The sequence below is a fragment of the Aythya marila genome (genome assembly GCF_965140915.1).
Source record: "Aythya marila genome assembly, chromosome: 20".
NCBI classification, from domain to species: Eukaryota; Metazoa; Chordata; class Aves; order Anseriformes; family Anatidae; genus Aythya; species Aythya marila.
The window spans coordinates 8,008,130-8,033,207 of NC_139061.1; the positions used below are offsets into that span (position 1 = coordinate 8,008,130).

General features: G+C 37.6%; 1 protein-coding gene across 1 annotated transcript in view; it reads right to left on the reverse strand.

Moving 5' to 3' along the window:
• Window positions 1–59: 59 nt before the first annotated feature.
• Window positions 60–25,078, reverse strand: part of LHFPL7 (LHFPL tetraspan subfamily member 7) — a 64,889-nt gene continuing 39,870 nt past the window's right edge. The window contains exon 3 of the mRNA XM_082776644.1: window positions 60–3,569. Within this exon, the coding sequence (XP_082632770.1) occupies window positions 3,343–3,569 (227 nt within the window). The 3' untranslated portion in view covers window positions 60–3,342. The remainder of the gene's footprint in view (window positions 3,570–25,078) is intronic.

The window sequence follows — 25,078 nt, forward strand, 5'->3', positions numbered from 1 at the left end:
AAGCTGTAGGGACATTGTTCAAGGACACATAGGAAGTTGGAGAGAAATAACTACTTAAACACAGAACTTCCTTTCCTTTGCCATAGGAACATCATCTGAGGGACTGTGTATATGTTTATGTGTCTTAGCCTTCAGACATTGACTTTCATAGATTATTCCTGCTGTTTCTGTTCCTTTTTTCTCCTTACTTCAATAGCTTTGTACCAAATCTGTTGGGAATTATTTTTTTTGTGTGTGGTTTGTTTGTGTGTTTGTTGTTTGTTTTATTTATTTATTTTAAAAATAAGATATCAAAATACTGAACAGTGTGATTTTTTTTTTTATTATTATACAGTGTTGGCAATTGGAAATTTCACATTTAAAATAATTGAAATATTGTATCCAACAAGTCAAATACAGAAAACAGTTAATATTCTAAAAAGGAGCCAGCTAATCAACGCAGAAACACATTAATGGAAAATACAGCTTTTAGTTACACTTAAAAAATTATATATATTTAGAATAAAACTTGAACCTGATCCCAGAAATTTTTTGACTTTTAACAAGAAAACGCTTTACACAGTTTAACTCGCAGACAGTCTTTATTTAAAAAAGTGATCTGTCAGTGTTAGCACATGTATTGTTAGCAACACCCTCTAAATCTGTCAGTTGAGGAGCTAAAGTCACTAACTTAGTTTATTAACTGTAGTAAGAATCATTTCCATCATCATCTCTTTGTTCTGTGCTGAGCTGGTTCTGAGCACGGATTTTTAAAGTAAAGTTTTGGCTATCCAGTTGTACGGGTGATATACATATACTTGATTTCCTTTATATATTATAAAATATTAAAGAAAGTTCCAAATGGAAGCATTAGTTTAACTCATAAAAGGTGAAGAATATTGCAGAAAGTAGAGTTTGACAATGCTCACAACAGAAGAATTTGAGTTTTAAAAAGTAATGGATTTGGTACAGTGGCATTGTATCTTGTAGGACTCCATTATAAAAGTAAGTCAAAGTTACAAAGGAAGCTTGAACTATGGGACCAGACCTGCAAGTATGTGTGTAATCAATATCACACAAATGTAGTTCTAATGATTTCAGTTGATTGACTGATGGTTCCACTTCTGCATATGTAAAAGTTATGTTAATAAACAATGATAGGAATAGATCATTTGTGTCTACTAAGTATGTTATGGATGTTAATAAAAATCTAAATTAATTTTACTTCCAGTATTTAGAGTTTTGCAAGAAAAAATATTTCTACTTTACACTAACAAATCACTTTTCTAGTGAAACATTAAGTAACAGTCGTAAACATTACACAAAACAGAAAAAAACCTACATAATACAGTTTATACACATTACTTAACATTTTTCAGTTGTTGATCTTTTTATCCATATTGATCCTGTCTTGTATAATGGTACTAGTGTAAAGGCACAGGTTGGTTAGGAAAGAAAAGCCTGCCTCTCTGTCTCTCTCTACTTCGTGGTGATGACCTTACCTGTTGTTTGTTATTCCTCACTTTTCTGACTTTTATATGAAAATTATCAATTTCAGCTATTCTTTTAAAACAAAAGTTTAAGACATTACTGAAAAGCACATTACTATACAGAAATGATTGCAATCTCTTCTGCTTATTTTAGAGACATTCCTTCAACATACTTTATTAAATAGTTGGAAGATACAATTCCTTAGTAAGAGCAAAACCATAGTGCTCTCATTCTCAATGTACTTAATTCTACTTCGAAATCTGTATTCAAAGATTAGTAATGGAACTTACGAAGTTTATGTGCAGAATTTGCCTTTAGAGTGCATGACAACATAACAACAGACCATTATCTTGAAAAATAATGCAATGTTCCATTGAAGTTTATAAGTTTGAGGAATGTAAACTAGACTGTAGAAGTCTTTGACGTATTAAAATAACACAGTGATTGTTCAATCTGTTTGCATTTTCTTATACATCCTCAACATGTCTCTCTGTCCCTTCATATACACTTTCCATTTAGGAAAAAAAAAAAAAGGCAAACTAAATTCAGGAATTAGTTGGGCTCACTTAAGTGAAAAATAATAAATTTGATCACTTGTTTTTTGCCAAAATAAAAAACTGAGAAGTACAGCTCTGAATTAAATATAATCTATCTTTTTGTTAATAAATAATACAAAATAAAATATAGAAAATAGAATTAAAATTCAGATTTTAAATGAAAAACATAATAGTAGGGTGAGATTAGAACCCAATGTTTTGTTTAAGACGATCAAGTGCACTTATTTCAATCTTTGATAGTAATGAATCCAATGCTACCGAGGAAACTAGACAGATTTCAAATACAAGTCCATGAAATATGTCCATGTGCTAGTTCTATCACAGAATCAGATTCGTCATATTTGTTGTGTTCAGTAGCATTTTTTTGTTGTTGTTTTTTACAATAGTGGGATCTTAATATGAATGGAAATATTAGAAACTAGTTAATTCTGGCAAATATTGTCACTACATACAAGGGCCATAGGGCACATACGTTTTGTAAACACAGTTTTTTTCTTTACAGCCTTAAAAACAAACAACAACAAAAAACTTACAGTTGTCATAGTTCAAGTCATTTTGTAAAATTCCACATAAAGTTGCAATCCTAAGAAATGTGGATTTTTTTTTTCAGTTGGTAACCTGTTGTATCATCATGGAGCCCTTAGAAGTAGTTAAATCACTTTCTCTGTCTCTCTGAAAAAAGTCATCTAAAATTTATCTTAATGAAGATGACTGTAAATCTTGAAGATTAGATTGGTATTAAAAAGTGTGCTGACAATTTACAATATGGAAGTATTACTAATACATATAGACTAAAAAGAAACTTTTTCTTGTATACAATTCTTTTTAGTTATCAAGCTTAATTTTAGGCCATGGCTACTAGTAGTCTTTTTTCACTAATCAAAATAATTATAACAAAATATCATTATTGGTTTTAAAACTATTGGGTTCATAAAAGTTTTGACATTTAATAATATATAAAAAGTGAATTGAAGCTTTCAAAAGACTTACGGTTTTGAGACACAAATGAAACTTTGGGAGGTAGACAGATGTTTTGAGGATAAACAGATATATTTTTTTTGTCTAAGGCATTATGCCACTGTATGTTTAGAGCAGTAAAAAGGCTGCTGATTAATCTTAGTTCAATTCCAGAGTGTTCGCTACTTATACGTACGGAAGACTATCAATGCACTTTTGGTCTTTGTGAATCTGACCTTCTCTCCCATCTCCTTTTTTTCCCCCTTCTTTTTAGCAATACAGCTAAATGGAAGTGCTATAATAATTCTGCCCATTGCCTGTAGACAGGAATATTCTGTTCTTAAACAGTAATAAAATACTATAAAATAGTAGGTATTGGAGTTGGAGATATGTGCTCTTTTGGTGCATATTTTGCAAAGAATGGTAAAAAGACAGACAGCATGACCCCAACAATTGCCAGCATATACCCCCATCCAATCTGGCAGTCTCCTGCATAGTAGATGTCTGAATTCTCACAGAATCTCTTCACAGTAGCAGAGTTGAAACCAAAAGGGTAAACCAAAAGCCCAGAAGCCATTATGAACACTAGAGAAGAGGAGAAAAACACAGTTATTATTGAACATTTAATTCCTTTGAAAAAAATCCTTGTTTTAGAAAGGCAAATGTTATGTTCAAATCAATGGGAAAAGTTATAGCTTAAAAAAGAACCTTCCAATTGTCATATTGTTTTCCTTTTCATAATTACCTCTGATGGACAGCAGTGTCATAACATGGCAGCAAGTTGGCATTGGGATATTTTTTCATGAGAACTGTTGCCCATTATGTAACTTCTGTAATACAGACCATTTAAAAAAAGTAAGATGATTCAGATATAATGGAATCCAGAGGAGAAGATATCCTAAGACTGCAGATTCCAAACCAGCCTGATTATCTTTTCAATAGCATTTTCAGACTTGAGAAAAACAATTACTTTGTTCTCCCAAATAAAAACTTTCAATGAAAGAGATAAAATAGATTTTTTTTCAGATGCTGCTGATTAAGTTCTGATAATGTAAGCACTTTCTTATTATTCTCAGTATTAAAAACTCAATTTGTTTAAAAAAAATCCTGCATTTGACCCAAAGATTGTGAGGTGAAGAAAATATAATTTGTCTTATTTTTATTTGGATTTGAGCATTGGAATCTTTCAGAATATATATATATATATATATGTGTGTGTGTGTGTGTGTGTGTATTTTCTCTGTAAATTTGAATATTAAAGACCTAAAAATTAAGACCTAAAGTTTCCATGTTATCTAGTTTTGACAGCTTGGGTTTAAAACCATAGAGTGAAGATAACAAGACGTGCTGTAGAATCTGGAGATTCAGTGTAAATGCACAAATTTAAAGTAAGAGGAAAGCAGCAAGTTTTTTACTTCCTAAAGCCAAATACACTAGCAGATTAATCCAGTGTATAATGAGGAAATGTATCTAAAATGCAAGCAAAGCTTAAGCTATCTCTTGATGTTTGAAAGCCAGACTTGCCACCCGCAATTACAGTGTGTATTACCTGTTAGCTTTTAATAGAACTTCGCAGATTTTAGTCTTTAGTGAATACGTTATATATTTAAATATCATGGTTTATGCAATTAATGAACAGTAGAACTACTTTTCCAGCTTTGAAAATAAGCCTGTCAAGGTGTAAATCATGGCTCTGATAGAGATGCATTATAATACTCCAGGTACAATGCTCAGGGCCTGGTTTTGTCCACCTTGGAAGTCAAGAGGGGCTGACCGAGGCCAATATGAAGGCTTATGCCATCCCAGCCATTGTATATTCTTCTTGTTTAAAAGAACACTGAGAAATTATTATTTTAATTTTCTTTATTTTGTGCTAATGAATTACTGCTGTATTTAAAATCTGTAGTGTATTTTAAAAGGCTTTATTTTATGCTTTTTAGGAGGATAATTATGATGCAGACCCTATTCCGAACTTCTGTTCTTCCAGAATAGCATTTTGTTCAAATTCAAGGTGTATAAGTAATTCAGGAATAGTGGTAACCAGAATTAACTGTTACATTTGAGCTAATAGATAATTCATAACCAGCAAATATTTAATGAAACATTAAGATGACAAAACAAATACTACTTACTATTCTCTGAATTTGTAATTGCCTTTAAGGTAAGGCATGTGCATATTACTCCAATTATAATATTGGAGAGGCTAAGTCTTAGAACTATCCACTAAAAACAACAATCAGTCGTTAATCTTGTTTAATTAAAAAAACTTTAGTAAGTTTGTAGGCTACTTGACCTCAAAAGTTTTAACGTGCTCGGCTTGTAATGTCCCTTAATAATTTGAATAAAACCTTTTCTTCTAGTCTAAGTGGAACCACTGAGTTAATCCTTGTAAAAAACAGTAAGACCATGAAAACAGAACTTAAAAGGAGAGAAACTGGAACAGAGGCAAACTTGCAAGTCTGTTTCCCTCTAGGGTAACTCTTGTAAGGGTACAAAGAGAAACTGCCTGCCAGTAAGTGGAATTCTCTGAGAGCAGGTGCTTTTCCCTTGCTCCCACACCCACTCTAATTCCCTTTCATCACCTTTGTGAATGGTAAGGTTACACTGATTCACAAGGAAAGAACAAAGTGGCTTTCCCCTCTTTCCAGGCTTAAGGTGTATGAAGGTGTCGGTGCTACATGCAAGGTCCTTCCCAGCCCAGCCAACATCTTCAGCGCATGCCTTTCATTCCATGACATTTAACCAGAGGGAGTCCAAGATGCTGAGCACTGTACAATTCTTAGCAGCTGTGCTTGTGTGCTCAGACTCTACTGTTAAACAAACATACAGAAACTGAAGCTAAATACAAAGAAATTAGTTGTATTATGCAGAGCTACCTTAACTGCACATATTAGACCACTTAAAACAACACAAAAAATAAATACAAAATGAAGCTAAACTAGACACATACACAACCTTCTTATCTATCAAAGGTCACTGAGCTTTCCCAAAAGAAGAAAAAGAGCTAAGGGCCAGCACGCTTTCTTTGTTCATTAAAAAGTTGTGGCACACTTGCATGGCCAAGAAAATTATCATAGAGTACCATCTCTGTGTAATGGAATATAGAAAGCAACCTTGGTGAACAAACAGAGGACTTTTCCTAATGTTATTGTAAAGTTTGAATGTTAAACATCTAAGCTGAGCTGTATACTAAACTGGTATCAACCCATAAAACTATTTAGGCTGTAGCATTTGCTTGTGGGCTCAGATGGGAAGTGGAACAACATACTATTGAAAAGGCTGTGATGTAAAGTGGATTTGCAGCATAGACCCACTCAGAACCCACACTGCACGACTGCATTAAAAATCTTGAAATAGCCATATGGTGGAAAAACTTCTGTAAAATGCTAGGGCCATTTGCAAAGGAAAGCAAATGAGTTTTAAGAGAAACAGAATCTTCTCTAAGCAAGAATCAGGTCTAATAGCAAAATTTCAGTTCATTCACCTTTTCAAAGCCAAAATAATCCACACATCTCATTCAGCTGAACAAGTCATTATGCACAATTGGAAGTAATCTTTTTATCATAAAATCCCTTTAAACTTTGCTGTTAGAATTTGCTGTTTTTCTGACAGAATCTCAGCCCTCCTGCTCTACTTCATAAATCTGTCCGTGTATATGTTTTCTTTTTTGTTGGGTAACCCAGCTACAGAGTTATTTTGAAGGTTGTGCTTTACAGTGACACTAATGTTTTGATTACTTGGTGCTGATGTTTTTGTTTTTATAGTTTGATTTAATAGAAGAAGCTTTTTTTATTATATATATATTTTTTGTAACGATAGAAATAATCTGTGACAGTTGAGTGTAATGTGCTCACATATCAAATGGGCTAAAAAGTTACTCATGGTTTCATATCCTCAGGCATGTCACAGAATGGCCTCATTATTCTCATTTAGGTGCCCTCTTTCTTACAAAGGCTCAAAATATTGAATAGCCTGTTATTATCAGCAGAAGCCAAGCTTTCAGACATGGTGCTAATGACTGCTTAATGGTGCTGTCTATCAGCAGTGCAGTTAGCTGGGAGAACACACAAAGAAACAGTGGGACTCCATTTAGGCACCTCATATAGCACTTATGCCTCTGCACGGTTTTCCAACAACAAACATCTCTTTGAAAGGTGTCAGACTACAGCAGTGAGTGTGTATTACCATTATATAAAGTGTAATCCCACTGCCATAGAAGATCATGAGAAGGCAAGACAACATATTTGGGCTTCTTCTACAATATAAAGCATATGGAATATAGAGCAGACTTGCTGGTAAAATGGATGGTTGGATTTCTTTTTTTAACATGGTTTGACTGATCATTTGGTTCCTCAGACTGTTTTTTGACACTTATCTGCCATAAACTACTGTGTTTTGTTAGAAACATGCATTTTATTTTTTTTTATTTTAGTATCTAACACATGGTATTTGTTATCGCTAGGACATCATCACCTGAGTTCTCACAGGCCACCACCAACAGCCACTGTTGAATGCAAGTCAGTTTATAGTCAAGTCCATGTGCATCGAGTCAACTGTAAGTCACTTTTAATTTCTGCTTTCTAACCTTCTGCCCTGACAAAAAGTTACAGTCTCACTCTTTGTCCTGGTTTCAGTTAGCACAGAATTAATTTTCTTCCTAGTAGCTGGTGGAATGCTGTGTTTTGGCTTAGAATGAGAAGAATGCTGATAACACCCCGATGCTTTAATTGTTGCAGAGCAGTGCTTATACTAAGCCAAGGACATCTCAGCCTTTGCTCTGTCCTGCCAACGGGCAGACTGGGGGGTGCAGTAAGAGCTGGGAGGGGACAGACCCAGGACAGGTGACCCAAACTAGCCAAAGGGGTATTCCATACCATCTGACGTCATGCTAAACAATATATAGGGGTGGCTAGCCGGGGGGAGGGGGCCGGACTGCTCGGGGTTAAGCTGGGCATCGGTCAGCGGGTGGTGAGCAATTGCATTGTGCATCACTTGTTTGTACATATTATTAGTAGTAGTACTATTATCATCATTGTATTATTATTATTATTATTATTATTATTATTATTATTATTATTATTATTATATTATTATATATAATATAATATTTCTATATTATATTATTTTCCCCCAGAGAGGGAGGGGGGAGGGTGAGCGAACGGCTGCGTGGTATTTAGCTGCCAGCCGGGTTAAACCACGACACTCTTCTTCTCTTGTTCTCTGTACTTCACTTGTGTCCTGCAGCCAGATGGCAACTGACAGTTTCTCCTCTGAAGGGTTTGCTAGACAAGGCTGTGCTCTTGTTACCTGCTGCACAACCAAGACTTTAAAAATGTTTTCCTCTTAAAAAAACAACAACAACAACAACAAAAAAACCCACAAACAACCTACGTGAATTTGTCAATTTCTAAATAAAATAACTTTCATTATAAGGAACAGGTTATCATTAGAGTCCTTTTTATGGAGAACACAGAGTGTTCTATACAAAAAGTTTTAAATTATAATTGGAAATAATACTGAAATAATATCATTACTACTCAGGGAAAAGCAGCATTTTCTGCTGTTTTAAAATACAATAAATTTTAGTTCTTTGTCATTGCACAGGTTCATTTATTTCATTAATCTTCTGAAGTACTATTTAAGTATTTAACAGGACAACACATTGTGATTGATTTAATTTTAAACCAGAAATAATGCAGTTCTCTACAGTATGTGCAGAGGGCACTAATGTACAACTGTCTTAAATACCATGCACAAAAAAATGGCTATTTCCATTTCCATTTCTTTCCCAAAGACTGCTGGAGTTTTCAAGATATGAAACAAATAATTTAACAGCTTTCTGTATCGTGAGGCAGGAGTGTGAATACTTGGTTAAGATTATGTGTATCCTTCCATACTAATGTTTAAACTCTGAAAAGAACTGGAGATGGAAATGGTCCACAGATATAAAGATCAAAAAGAACAACGGAGGGTGTATTGTTTTATTTTATTGTATTTGTTAATGTGTTTAAATGATGTGTAACAATGATTACAAGTAGTAAAATATGCTGTGTGCCTGAATTATCTTCCTGGAATTACCTGCTGTAAGAAGATTATTTGGTCTTAGAAGTTTAATTTTCTTACTTTAGGAGTAAATTATATTCCTGATACTCGTAACTATTATGGTTTAGTTTCAAGAGTGTAGGACTTCTTATCAATCATGAGAGTTAGGGCTGAATCCTATGCGAGTAAGAGTATTCTTCCAAATGTGTTAAAGATTACTTTACCATCTTATCTATTCTTGGAAAATTTTTATTGACAAAACTTAATCTACCAAAGCAGTTGTACTTTCTCACTCATCTCATCAAGAAGTTTCCTCTTACATATAATACATTGTCTCTCTTCTTAAAGCTGGCAGTTCATCTTAGGCACACTCAGTTGACTTTGAGTAACATTTCCTCAGGTTTATACAGTGTTCTCTAATAATTTTATTAGCTCCTCTTAAGCTTTTTCTTTATGTTTATTTGATTTTACTAATATAATTTTAAATAAGAAGGTAGATGCTGATCCAAAGACACAGACACCCTAACACAAAGCCAGAAATACAGCTAATATCTGAGCTGCACTGAGAAAAACCTTTAACCAGTAAATCAGCCAGAAATCTTCAAAGGCATCATCTTTTCCTACTGCACTGGCTAGGCTACTTTTAGTAATTTCCAGCACTCTTCCCTAGCAAATATTTTTATGGCATGCCTGAAGGGTCACTACATTTAGGATATTTTGTACGTACATGGTGCAAGTTCCCCTGTACAAAAATGAGATATATTTAAGTCTTTTCTACCAACTGGAAGCCTTAAGACAATGCTAAATAAAATCCAAGGTCACAATTGTTCTTCATGGTAATAGCTGCACATGAGTCTACAAGCAGAACCAAGAGGCATTTTGGGGCTATCCACAGATGAGCAATTTCCTTTGGCTACTTCAGAAGAGGAGGAATTACCTAGACTAAATTTGGTGAAAGCTGAAATACATCTAAGATCAGCAGGCCTCATTTTAAACGTCAATTAAGTATAAATAAAATGGTTGGAAAAGTGATTTATTAAAGATAAAACTAAAGCAGACAAAATCTTGCTGTGATGGAAACAAAATATTTGAGGGGTGAGGCAAACAGAGACCACTGTTAAATGCCATTCTCCTCTACAGAACTAGCAGGTGCAAGTCAGGTACCCATAATTCAAACTTTTGAAAACAGCCCTAGCAATTGTTTTCTCCATAGAAAGCAAAATGGAGAGAAGGGAAAAGTGATAATAATGTCCATATACTTGGTATCAAAATGAAGCTGTCTCCCTCTGAACAAAGACCTGGAACTAGTTATAATGATACAGTCACTTCTAACATATTACAGTTTAGCTCTTTTCCTTTTAAAGAATGATTCCATTGGCTTCATTTCAGTCAAACATGTTGTGATTTGAAGAACATGTATCACTCCTGGACTGCTGCCAAATAAGTAGATTATACCAGTTCTTTTTCTAGCTTTTCTAAATGGTGCAACTCACAAGTTAGAACTTCACAGCTATAAGATAAATGTGGTTATAAAGAAAGCTACGTAGCATGTCTAAATCCTTTCTTAGCTAACAAAGGATATGTACTGGTTTGTACAATGTTTCAGTCTGTGTATAAATAAATGCTAAGTATGTTACTACAGCTCGCAGGCTGAGGTACTGCATCAGATATAGTAACTTATATTTTTATATATGTATATATATGCAAAACTACTGAGAAATATATGTATGTAAAAAGCTGGACAATATTACTATAGCGTTTCAGTTTATCTGTATTTAGCTGAGGTGGAACAGGAAGAGGTTATTTTAAATAAAACTAACATTGAAATAAGAGTGCCCACACACCTTTTTTTCAGAAATCTTTTTAGTACCACTTAATACCCCACTCAAGTTCTGTTGGCATAGCTTCCTTATGCAGGCAGGCCCTTAGTGCACAAACAGCCTGTTACAGAAATGTGTAGCTAAATCTACCCTACATTTTAACTGAAGGAAGTGGAATCTAACTATCCAGACTTTGGAAAAGAAATTCTCTGAAGACAACATAGGGGTAATTGGCCTTGGTAATTGCTGCATTAGCTACAAGTTTATTAAGGGCCACAAAAGAAAATGCCATCCCAGTGACCTTTGAGGTTGCGTTTCACAGCATGTTTTCTACATGAGAACAAATGATGAAACTTCAGTATTTCTGCCAAGTGAGTGGTAGCTATGGTGAAGATTTATTGTTGTAATCTGGTAATCTATGGGCCTAATCATGCAGTTATAGAGTTGTGTGCCATTTACTCAAAAAGGCTGAAGTGATCTAGCACTGTGTGGACTGTGGTGAAGGAGTGCATTTTGTCATCAGCAAGGTTAGAAGATATACAGCCTATTTAGCAGACTGTAAAAGGCAGAGACAAGAACTAGTGGTTCTCAGAATAGCAGATTGTTACACAGAATGTTACAAGGCTCAGAGAGTTAAGAAATTGGGACTGTCAAATGCACTCTAATTTGAAAGCCATTAGAATTATACTATTTTTTTTTTTTTAATTTCTCCAATAATTATTTATATTTTCTATTTAATTTATGGAAATAATGGAAGTCATGCTCACTTCATCTCTTTCAGAACACCAAACAGAAGCAGAGTAATAATATAATATTGACACATTTAAGTGTTGGATTCTTTAGATGAGAGCAGCATGCTCAGGATGTATTGTGCCTGCAATGTGCCTGCATTCCCTTATCTATATTAAATTTTATTCAACAATTAAGAAGTGCTAATAAAAATGCATATTTCAGTTGCTCTATTTTAGGTAAACATAATATGGTACATGTTTTCTAAGCAATGCACATTGGTTAGCTGCTCAGCTCCATTTCTACTGATAGAAATAAAGGTGGCAAATGCTTTGCTTCTGTTAGTTAAGCTATCCATGCCAGAACTAGCATGCTGTCCAGCACAGGCAGGGAATGAAATTGATAACTGAAAAATTATTCAATACTTCTTCTTGTAATCTTTTGGCTAAGAACAAATGCAGCTTCAATTCACCATCCAATGCATTCCCTAGCAAGAATAGTATCAGCCTGGGTCCATGTGCAGCTGGAAGCAGTGAGGGAGCAGACACATCTCCTTGTAGCATATTGTCTCTCCCAAGGTGACAGCTTGCCTGGGAAGCGGAGATTCTGCGCAGCCTACATGCAGCAGGTGTTGGCTCCTGCTCTGGCTGTCAGTTCCAAGTTCCTAAATAGCTATTTAGAGCAGCGGATGAGGTCCAAAAGATGGGCAGTGATGTGTAGATCACCTGAAATGTCATGATTTGACATGACACATTTGCTCCCTTCTTTTCCCAACCTGCTCAGACCTCATAGGTCTGTTTTAAATCAATTTTTCCACCTCTCCCAAGACTCACAATTTAAGCAGAGCAGACGCTCATGAAAACAGATTTATAATGAAGCTGGTAGCCATTAAATGCTAGCCTTACATCAGAGGTGACCTTATTGTAAAGGCATCATACAGTGAATTTATTTTGACTTTGCACATTCTATATCTTGTCACCCACATCACGGAGATGCACGATGTGGCAGCTAAGTCAGTGGTAGCAGGAGGTCTGATGCCTGAGAGTAATGCCCACGTCTCACTTCGTTACGGTTGCACTTTACATCCCAACAGTCTTCAAGCCTCAGGGATATTGCATTCATTACCTCTTTCAGAGGCATGTATTTTACATAAATGGCTGAATGGTGATTAGAATCCCTGACAGAACAGCATTTTATATGGAATACAACCATGAAAAATACATGCTTAAAACAAAAAAGGCATCTTAGATCCTTCTTCTAATTGATTTAAGCTACAAAGATCAGCTTCCATTTTCCCAGGACACAGGAACTGCCAGGAAGACACAAATTGCATGTTTTCGTATCTCGTAATAAAAACTCTTTGACAGGGGTCGAAACTACAGTTTTCTGTTTCTCAGACATCCTAGTCCTGTGAATGTCATCACTCAGCAGAAGTACATGTACTGCCACCTGATCATAAAAAACAGTTCTGTAACAACCCTCATTTCACGCTACTGATTCCAGCACACCATAAATCAGCAGCACCACAAGTAATGCTGGAAGTAATTGTCTTCTTCAGGGCTCCCCTCTTTTTACAGCCCAGGTGCCACAGCTGTAGCCATATGGTTGGGTACGTCCTACTGAAGTCGGTTATAGCTGCACCTCCAACAGTAAATACTTGGAAGGTTGTTTGTTTTTTTTTTTTTTTTTTTGAACGCTGCAAACTTGAAAGTGCAGCTTGTAGTGGTTTTCCTAATCTTTAAAACTGTTATAAAAAAATCACCTGTGGCTTAACCCTAGATGCTCTGCAGATAGGAAATGGGAATGCAACTGCTAATTCACTGAAAACAGCCTGGTATCTCTGCAGGTCATCCCAGGTCCAATCCTCAGACAAGTCTGCCAGCGTGCTACACTCTGACCTGTCCTTCTTAAGTCAATGCACGCTCTTTCTACTGTCTACTGTCTACTTTTCTGAGCAGAGGTTGCCTGTACTGATTGCCAGCTGTGCAAATGAATTAATGCTAACATTTTGGCTCCAGACTCTTTACCTCCCACTGCAGACACAATTTGTAGGTACCTGAGCAAGTCAATAGTTACCTCAGCAAGTCATTGGTTGCAATGGGCACTGCCAACTATGACATTTTGTGATTCTGTTGTACTTAAAGCCGCTTCTGGCTCATGTCCCTTCTCTGCTTCATGGAGCTAGAAGCCCATTATTGACTGACATGTGCTATAGCTCTCAACTCATAAACACACACATGTAACTTTAGGTCATGGTAAAACAAAAGAAGTGTTTGAGTTCTGAGGCAGAGACACTTAGTTAGAAAAATAATATAGAAATCCACAGTAGTGATAGAAATACCCAAAATGACTAGCTACATACAAGCGATTTGGGATATCTGACTATTTTTATCAGGTTGGCTCTGCTGCTCAATTTCCCATCTTCAATTATACCAAAAGGACCCATACTTCCTCCTTCATTAATGCATTTAAAGGATTTAATGAGTTACTTCATCAGGTTAATAAATCCCTTCAATAACTTTATTACAGTTTGATACAATTATTCAAGTGGTTCAGCTAACAAATGATCATCATTTATACTTCTTGACAGAATAACTTAGTTAATATATCTGGACCATGAAATACAAAATCTATAAATAAACTATGAGGACGATTGAATCCCCCTCTTTGTGGGGGAGTTTTTATATCTCCAGTTAAGGTAGCACTGAAAATTCTCTGTCTCTTGTGCAACTTCAGGCAAATGCTAAGAACTGCAGGAGACTGGTGCCTCCTAGCAGTATTCTGCATCCTGCTGAGTGCTTAGGAAGAAGGTGAGCTGCTGCAGGACTCTATAAGCAGATCTCTTAAAAACGCATTAGAAAGGACATAGCCTGTATTTATTTTTTTTAATGCTTTATCAGGTTTAAAATCCAGCTTAATAAAGGCTGTTCCATTTCTTAAGGTTAACATATTTAGCTAATTTTGACAAGGTGCAGTGACACCATCAGAAAATAACATTGTATTCTAGAAATTATTTTAAAAGTAAATTGAATTGGTTGCTATGCCATTTTTTTTCTTTGTGGCATCATAGTAAATGATGGCACCAATAGAATAACCTAAGGGGCAAGGATGTTTTCAGAATCTTGAACCTTTGATTGGCCAGTAGTATTACAGTTTCCTATTTCCAGAGTAATAATATTTATGGTAGGTAGACTGCAAGAATGGAACCATACCATTTATTTACTTTACTTGATAGCCACCTCTGGCAAGAACAAATTTCCCATTAATCACCATCTTATCTCTGTAAGAAACAGTTACTCTCAAGGACATCTGTATTATTCCCTTTATTAATACAGAGAATAGCACTGCTATGGATCTTCTGACATCGAAATGTATTTATTTTCTATACTTTCTTTTTTAAGGGGAGCCGAAATGCTTAAATAAAACAAGCATTGATCTTTGTTAATAAACAAACTACTGAAGACCCAGATCATAGAGAGGGACATGTGCACTGGAAATCTGAGTACATTTGTTTGTTGTTTGTAAAGAAACTGCAAATCACTCTCCTCTCTTTTTTTTTTTTTTTTTTTTTTTTTTTTTGTCTGCTGAAACTTCAGTTATGAATTCTGAGTTTCTCCTGGGAATGCAGATGATCTTGTTAACATGTAAGTGCCAGAAATACAGTGCCCTCCAGTCCCACAGGTCAGGGAAGTGAAGCTAATTTCTAAGCTAAGTCTTTAGCTTGTAATAAAAAAAATCTTATTTCTCTTCCCTTGCACTTGGTCTTTAGTTAGCATTTTTTAAGTGACATATTATGTTGAGCCACAGACTGATTTGTTTTTCTAATTTTTCAAGAATATTGTATCATATATTTTCATATTTAAAAAAGAAATCAATATAAGCCCATCAGGGAACAATATTACACAGACAAATTCTCTTTCATGTGAGAAAAGCATTAGTGGAAATTCTTCTATGAGACAAGATTTGTGAAAGTTTCTCCCTGTCAGCAGGTTTGGTTCTGTTCATGTTCCTAAAACAAAAGATAATTGCAGATGAACACAGGTCTCAGGTCAGCTGAGAAGGACCAAGCTCTTCCTCTAGCAGCCCACTAACTTTTGTGCAATCTGCGTTGAAATAATGGAGCCACAGTTTCCCATTTCCTTTCATTTTGGTTCCAAGTGCCCTGCAGAGCTCAGAGTGGCAGGGCCACTCAAGCACTGTGATTGCAGAGGAGACGCAGGCAGCATTTAATGGTTGCTTTCCTGTGCAGCCACCTCTCAGCTCAGTCTCAGCAAGCGGTAACTGTTGGCAGCAGGATCTGCTGATGCTCACGTGTGTTAGACAGAGCAAAGTAAAAGGTCTTGCTGCCAGCCTGCCCTGGGACGCTTTTCTCTCCATCTGTCACAGCTCAGGACACAGAATACAGCCTTGCATTGGCTGTTCTCATCAGTGCCTACTGAAATGTGTCTGTCCGCCCTGCAGGCCTGAGTCTCCTTTCCATGGAAAGCAGACCCTGAAGATGGAGGAAAGGAAAGAAAGAAAACTGCTCCATGCTCTCTAGAGCATGATGGCTCCTCTTCAGAAGTGATCACGTGCTTGGCAGGCAGGAGATGCACCCCATGGCCCAAAAGCAAATATCTATGTTTCAGTAGCACAAGCCTTGCGCAGTACCAGTTAGTAGTTTTGCTAGTGCAAGGGGGACCTGTTCACTTTCATTTGCTGTTTAATTACGTGTCCAACACCATACAATGGCAAAAGACGCTTCCTTTGATGGGATGAGCCACCTAATTGTCAGTTGAAAACGCCGTCGCGCCTGCCTCCTAAATCCACGGGCTGCTCACACAGCAATTACTCTGGAGTCTGTCAAATGTGATTTAACCAGTAATTTGCCTGCAAAGTGAAAGCTGTTGTTTCCAATATAGTAAAGGTTTCTACCCTCTGCCCTGCCCCTGTGTCACAGCTGGGCCCAAGCTATGCTAGTCCTGCCAATCACAGCTGTCTCCTATGAGATTTCAGGTGTGGGTAGGGTTGGCCGAGCCAGGAGAGCAGTGGGAGCCTGGCAAAGACTCTGGAGAGTCTGTGCTGGAGTTTGGCAGGTTGCTGTGTGTCTGTGGGGGTCTAAGGATGCTGTTGGGAGGAACACTCCGTAATGCAGCTGGGTTTTCCTGACTCTAGAGGTGAGTGCAGCCTGGCTTCAGGCATCCTTGCTCTGCTGTGCCTGCCCAGCTCCCTGCCACCCTGCTGAGAGGTGGCAGGGAGCTGGGCAGGGAGCTCCCCATTTTGCTGCAGGCACCAGCACCGGCACTGCCAGCCCTACAACACAGCAAGGAGAAATGCCCCAGGCAGGCACTGTGTCTGGGCTGGTTAGTGCATGATAGGGGCTTCCTTCAGGGATGACAAAAATAACTCCATTGCATCTCCATCTTCTTGCATGTTTGAGTTAATAACATTTATGGGGCAGCACAGAAAAAATTAAGTTAATTACATCATTCATCATCTCAGGATACCAAATTACACTGTAACTGAAAGAGATACAGAGAAATGTATCTAATAAACGTAGTGTATTTTGCACAATTTACTTTGCATTTTCCATATGCTGCAAAAAGCACAGGACAGTATGACTTCTTAATGATCATAATGTATGTGCAGAAAGAGCAGTTCCCTGAGGACTGCTGATTAATCAGGGAAATACTCATTTGTTCTGCCAGAAGTGATGTGCATCAAGGCACAGCAAATGATGAATCTTAAATGCATACAGCAGCCATCAGGGTTCAAAAGTTTCCATTCATTTAACTATTTTTCCCTTCAAGAAAGGAATAAGTTTCTGCACAGCACTGGGATATAATGGCACTTGTTCTCCATCCTAATTCCTTTAGGGTTTTGTCTCATGGAGGCATAAAGAGGCCCCACATTCATTTCAGCAGCTGTAAATGTATGCAAGTCAACTTCCAAACTAAGAAATCACTGCTGCTTGCTTAGAGAGGGGGAGGACATAAGGTCCCCACTACAGTATCTGATTACAGTGGAAGGGTCTTGGGAACAAGTTAGATTTAAAGGATTTTTCATCAGGTTTTTAGTACCCTAGAAACACTGCATGCCCACTGACTGCAGTCCTTCCCACACTCCATCTCAGTCATATTAATTTTGTGGTTTGGCACGGTTGTTGCCACTTTGAAGTTTGCTACCTGGTGTTTGCTAGTAACGATGTGCAACTTCTGTGCTGCACACGTATTTCTCTATAGTGTTCATTTGCAAATGAGCCACAGAGAGAACAAACTAAAAGCAGATGTGTCATACTTTTCTCTGTACATTTGGAAGCTCAGTCGTGGAAATGTCTTTGTCAAATAAATGAATTCCAGGTCACTGGGATAAACAGATGCAATAAAATACTTGTATGCAGAAGAAACCCATATGAAAATGAGATCCAATAACTCTTCAAGGAAATTGCTGTGTAAGAGATCCAACTTTGAGGCTTACCTCAGGCTTTTACATAACATGATAGTTAGTACTTTAAATTGGAGAAAATGTGATGGGATCTTTCAGCTTTTTTCCACTTGCTTTTTCAATTTCATGGGATCAGCAGAAAGTGAAGGGAACCAAAGCTGAACCAAAAAAAAAAAAAAAAAAAAAAAGCTGCACTTTTGAATCCAGTGCTGCCTGAGCACACAGTGGGGAATTTTTTTGGTGGAGAAAGGAGTATGTCTTCCCCCTTATGGGCATCCCAAAACTGTCAGAAAATGTGGATTTTTTGTTTTCAAAATAGCATGAGATAGAGGAAAAACAGAAATAAATGGGAATGCTGAAACATAATTGGAAAACAGCAGATATTTAGTTTGGCTCCTGATTTATTAATGCATTATAGTTATGCACTCAGGAATGAAACCTCACTTTAAATGTTTTCCAATTCTAGCAGGGATTATTTACAGGAAATAAAAACAGTTAAAGAATTGGAATAAAAGCCTGCCTGTACTGAGTTGACAGGAGTGTTGCCACTGACCTCATTGGGCCAGGTTTTGCCCCCAGATATCGACAGAGAACCACAGTTCTCTTGCAATACGACTAGCAGATTAATATTCAACAACCACAGGCATTTTCAAAGCTGCAGTGACAAAGTACTTAAAGTTTATCTTCCTCTACACAGTCCTTTATTTTTATTTGGTTGGCCTAAAAACTCTGCTCCACGGTTTTGCTTTTTAATGCAAGACAGACGCTGATCCATGCTCCATTTTAGCCCAATGTGGCCACTCCCACTTGGCGTAAGCACCCCTTAAAATTATTTTCCCTCTGTTTGTTATAACATTTTTTCCTCTGAGATATCTGCTTTTGCAGCAGCAACTTTAAGGCATTTCAGGCTACTGAAGAACTACAAAATCAGCACTGTGCTCATTGATATCATGAAGAACATGCTTCTTTAACCCTGTCCTTCAAAAACCCATAAGCAGTTGCTGTACTTCATCAATTTGCCATATGCTTTTACAAGGAACATTTTGCATCTGTCACCATAATACAGGAGAAATGCCAGCTTTGGAGGAGAAAACATTAACTAATTTACACAAAGCTTTAGGTGGTCTATTAGCCCAGCATAAAAACAAGAACATGTAATTACTGGATCTACAGACAGAAGTAAATTTGATTGACTACAAAGAAGGATCAAGTGGAGCAATTAACAACAAAATGCAAGTAAACTCTTTTGATTGGGAACCCAAGGCCTGGCTGAATGGTGCTGATAGCACAGTATCTCTCTCTGCTGTCCCAAGAGATGTAACTGCAGAAAAAACTTTAACTCCATGCAAACAGTTAAACTTCTCTCTACAACAGTGCTCTGCTATATGCAGCTGTTGAGGACTACTTGGATTGCAGAAGATACAAACCAATAGCTGTATAGCCAATATGTAGTCAGTTCAGCACAGTAGTCTTCTAACAGTATCTGCATCGTTAATTCTGTCAAATCATTCTTTCTGCTTTGTTTTTGGACAGGGCTAGGAGCCATGGTTGCTCCTCTGTGGCTGATGCTATTTTGGGAGCATAGTGTCTCTCACCACGTACATGACTGGGCAGTGCAGGAGATGCTGTTCTAAAAGTGTGATTGAATAGTTACTTCATAGGCTTAAGTTCATCAAGATACTTCTAACTGGTTAGACACAAGTGCGCTGTTAAACTTAGAATGACAAAATCTGTCCAAAAGAAAAGCATCTCCACTTTCCAGCTCCTCAGCCCCGCAGGTTAATTGCAAGTCTTTTGGCAATGCCTGTGGTAAGGCAGGAAGCTGGGGTGTTTCTGTCGCAGTTTCCGTTCATGATTTGATTTAATGCTCTCTATGAGCAATTGCATCTCAGTGTTTGTAATAAGAAAATGTCATAAAAGTACCTGCTGCCTGCTTCAACATCTTTTGGCTTTGACAGTTCAAATTTACAGCTTTAATTCAGCAGTGTGGAAGTCTGGTATTCTGTACACAGTGAAGGGCTGAAGGAACGTTATTTTATAAAATGGCTTACCTGTGTTCAGTGACCCATGGAGGATCAAACTCCTCAGCCCTTGTACGATGACTTGCAGATAAATTTGTAGTCCGGATTGCCCAGTGCCAAATTACAAAGTTAACCCCCTGTATGTCCCGACTCAAATGTTTTGCCTCCATAGAATGAAGAGTGGAACTTTCAGCAGCTTAAGTAAACAAGTGCTTGACTGGACTCTCTTGGCCTCTTCTCATAAAATCTCTCAAGCTTAATTTCTCAATCATGTATACAACAAACTGCATTTTAAAATTGTGATCTCCCTTTCTTACGTTTCTACAACTTAGGTTGGATGTTAGGAAGAACTTCTTTACTGAAAGGGTTGTTAGGCATTGGAATGGGCTGCCCAGGGAAGTGGTTGAGTCACCATCCCTGGAGGTCTTTAAAAGACGTTTAGATGTAGAGCTTAGTGACAGGGTTTATTGGAGGACTTGTTAGTGTTAGGTCAGAGGTTGGACTAGGTGATCTTGGAGGTCTCTTCCAACCTAGATGATTCTGTGACTTTTTTTCCTAACAGTTAATTTGCTGAGGGATGGTGTAGCTAGAATACACAAACAATTATCAGTGAATCCAGCACCTGCATTGTTCTTGCTGCTTTTTGGACAACTTCAGAGCAGGATGACTGAGGCTCCTTCTATGGGCAAGAGATACAGGCAGTGTAGAGGACACAGCTGTATCCATGCCATGATCTTGCATACTCTGCCACAGCTCCAGGTGTATTTGGTATTCTCCTTAAAGCCTCAACCCACCACTGAGTCAGAAAAACTAGCTTCCTCTCTCCAGACTAATATAAGTAGGATTTAGGGGCTTAAATTGTGACATCTGTTGCCTGCCCCTCACACCACTTCCCTTATCAGCATTGACACAAACCATTTTTCCAGGGAATTCATCTGAGTGCGGCAGTATATTGCTGGTTTTGGGGTCAGTGCCAGGACAACCTGTGTGCTGGGAGTAGGTCAGCTTTTGTGTGCAAGGCAGACAGCTGTTTTTATCAAGTAGTTTCTATAGCAATCATAGAATGATAGAATCGTTAAGGTTGGAAAAGACCTCCAGTGGCAATTTGACTTTCCATGCATTTGTGTTTATTGAAATGGTTTATAAAATACTGATAATAAATAAATAGTGCACTGAGCACTGTTACACATGTATAAGGCTGCCACGGTGTGCCTAGCACAGGCCTGGATTGCTAAAGACTGAAAGAGACTGTCAAAGAGAAATGTAAAAATTTCACCAATTTAAGAAAAGATTAGATCTTTTCTCTCAGTTCTGCATCTAAATCTATGAAATCTGCACACCTTGACCCATGAGGAGGATGCCAGGAAGGTGGGACATGCCATGAGCACCCATAGCATAGCAGGAGTTGGAGTATGAGCAAGTATGGTCCTACTACTCCTGATAAGCAGGTGAACCGGCACTTCATTGCACAGAGGCAGTAAGGCCAGATGCAAGGTGCACCTTTACACACAAAGCCTGCAGCCCACATTTTGCAGCAGTCACTACACAGAAACTGCACATCTGAAACACGTGCTCATCCAGAGCTAAGTGCCTGCATGAAAGGCACTGACACACACCACTTGGGAGACCCTGGACAAAACAGCTATGGGATTTCCTTTAGGAAAAGAGCCTTGTGTGGCTGTCACACACAAGACAATGTCACCCTGCTGAGCACAGTGGGTTAGGGGGAGGTGAGTAATGAAGCATTAAGCAGAGGTGAAGGGAGGCAGCACCCAGCCATTGCCCAGACCATCCCACACCACAGGGAGAGGCCAACTTTGACACTTTTGCTCCTTTTGCAATCAAATTTGAGTCCTGCATCTCTGTTGCTGCTGTGTTCCCAGGGGTCACATTTGGGGCTGTCATAAAATGCAGGCACGCCAGCATTTCAAATGTCCCCAATCTGTGCCGTATATGCAGCTGTTTAATGAGGCCTGCTGTCATTACAGCAAAATGACTCAAGGACTTTCTTAAAAAAGCTTCTTATTTATAGTGCCATAGATTACCTCAATGCCTTTTTACTGGGAGGTCCTTTGAAATGCTATGCAAATGTTATAAAATGCTCCTGAAATAATGTGAATTTAAACAGAATCTAAAAAAGAAATCATAAATCCTGGTTGAAAGAGAAAGCATTCATCGAAATCTGCTGAAATCTTCAGCAAAGTAGTATTTTTATTAAAATATTCTCTTCTAATCATATCTCTATGATTCTATGATCTCTGACTTCTGTTGGCACATCAGTCTCTTTCCATCCTTTCCATCACATTTCTGTGACATCCTCACTTTTTTTTTTTTTTTTTTTTTTGTGTGTGTGTGTGTAAAATACAGACTAAACTTTAGTGTTGTGTCCCTATTTTTGCTGTTGTTTTCTGTTATGGCATAAGTTTCAGTTTGCACTTCAATCTGTCATGGAGATACGGAAAATTTGATTCGTACCAACCTCTGTGTGTATTAGTGCAGGCTTTCTCTCACCAGATTAACAATAGTTAATACTAAATAATAAATAGTAGTTAATAGTCAATTAGCAGTAGTGGAGATGAGCCCTCCATGCATCCCTGTTTGAACAAGAAAAATATTTGAAGTATCTACTTGGTGAAAAGAGGAGATATCCAAGACACGCTGATTTAAGTCCTCGTGTTCCTACAGCGGATAATTACAGGTGGAATCTTAAATGGAAATGTATTTATCAGACTTGGACCTGCTGCCAGAGCCCTTCCCATCAAAACTCAAACAGCATCAGTAAAGTGAATTTGTAATGAGAGAGGTTCCATTTAGCCTCTAAATCTTTTTTTTTTTTTTTTTTTTTCCTTAGGTATCTATATTTTAATGGAATTAGTATGCTTTTTAATGTAGGAGACATTTTGATGATCTTAAATACAGTCTCTAATTAAACATTCTGTAATTAAACTTGTTGGTTTATCTATGTAAAATGCCAAGGAATTAGAGCAAGCCTTATGCCTCCAGGTTAAGCCCTATTTGAACTCAAAGACACACAGGGAAGACAGCGTCTAACACCAGGTCTCATCTGATAAAGCAGTTGTGAGAGCAGGAGGATGCCTGTATACCAGAGAGCCCATGCAGCTGCAGTGGGGCAGAGCAAAGGAAAGCCCACGCATTTGTGCTGTGTCAGGGCTGATGGGCTCAACGTGCTCCCAGCAGCCTATGTGCCTCCTGGCCTGGCTCAGTTGGAAACTCCTGCCTCTCTGGACTTCTTACTCATTTACTTTTTCCGTAACCTTTGATGAGATTCCCAAACGTGATGTGGCATTTGTGAGACATAGACATCATTTTAATCAGAAAAGAATATTTCGGCAAACATGCAGGTGACATAAGCACACTGGGTTTTGAATGTCTTTATCCTTACATGCCAACATATATTATTGCATCCCAGAAAAATACCTTCTAAATTATCATTTTAATTAATTTGTGGAGGGTCTGTCTCATAGAAAGATTTATGCTATATTCATCTTTGTTTGCTATATCTGTAAAACATCCATTATTTTTCCATTGTGTAAGTGATCTCATTTCTGTTGGTTTCCCTGCAACACAGTGCCATGTTCATTCCTTCTTATAAAATCTCAGAAAGAAAAGCAATTTGTAAGAGTGACAGAAAAATGGCTTCTCATTTGTGTACACTACAGCAATCTGACACACAGAAAGAGGCTCTGGTGAGTTTCACAAGCCCTAATTCTCACTGAGTTTCAAGCAATCCAGATTTAAAAAAAATCACGTCAACCAATTCGATCATAAAGATTCTAATTCAGCACAGGTTAATTGAGAAGTCAGATTTCCTGCTATCACTTCTGGAGAGGAGGGAGATAAGCGAACACAATGACTCTTTATCAACAATATGGGGACTTCATTTAGGGAGAGAGCATTAGGTTACAGGCTAGAAGATTAGTAGCAATCAGACTGCTCTCAGAAAAGAAAATGCACTGGGTAATAAAGATAGAAGGCATGAAGCTGGATGCATAGAAATGAGGTTTGATGCCAAATATTACAGGTCAGATCTGAGCTATCTGTCAAGTTGGCACCAATCATTGCCAATGCACAATTATTATTATTCACCTGTGATCAGGTCATTTACCACTATCAAGTCAATGGCTCCACCCACCTATTCCATTTGCAAATGGCATTTTAATGAAAAAAAAGTCTATCTATTATCTATCTGAGATCACTAACCATTGTATTATAGCATGAAATAAATTTACTTTTTCCCAATCACCCATAAAAAGATATCAGCTGTTATTCTGTTTCTGAGACATAACCCCATAAATCTGAGTGCAGTTCTGCATTTAAAGCTGGCAGGCTTATTTTTCCTTTTTCTTTGTGTACCATGTGTTTTCCATACCAAAAAGTGCCTGTTTTGTTGTAAGTGACAGAAGGAGAATTTAAAGGGATGCTGGAGGATCATAAAGACTCCCCTCTACCCAATCCCAGGCATGCTTTCACCTTATTGTTCTGCTGACTAAAGAATTAGAAACTATTAATATTGTCTCTGCTGGCAGGTCAGAAAAATACTTATTCTGTAGTCAAGTAGATTAATCCGAAGGGGGAAATAACCCTGCAAAGCCCTGCGAAAGCTGGCTGTCTCACCAATCCATTTTCTAAACCCAGATGTTTTCAATCTGTTAAGTGTTAATCTCACAATATTTCTTTTTATGCCTACTGAAACAATTTTAACATGTTTTGAGCTATTAGAGAATCCGTGCTATTAGTGCAGTTATTATTTTATTATTCTTTATGAAGGAGCCTTTTGAACAAAACCCATCTGTGAGTTTGTCAGTCCGTTGCTCACATCGAGGCATGTTAGGACCTCTTGCCATTGGCTTTTCTGATGGGCTCTGGATACTGCCCAACTTTGGCTATTCTTTTCAAAGGAGCATATACTGCAGTCAGAGGCACTATAATACGTACTAGGTAAATTACAGATTAAACACTGGCGTTCTATGATGAGAGCCTGAATGAAGCAAGATTTAGGCTTCAAAGAAGATGATTGAAGGGCTTGGTCCTGGGAAGA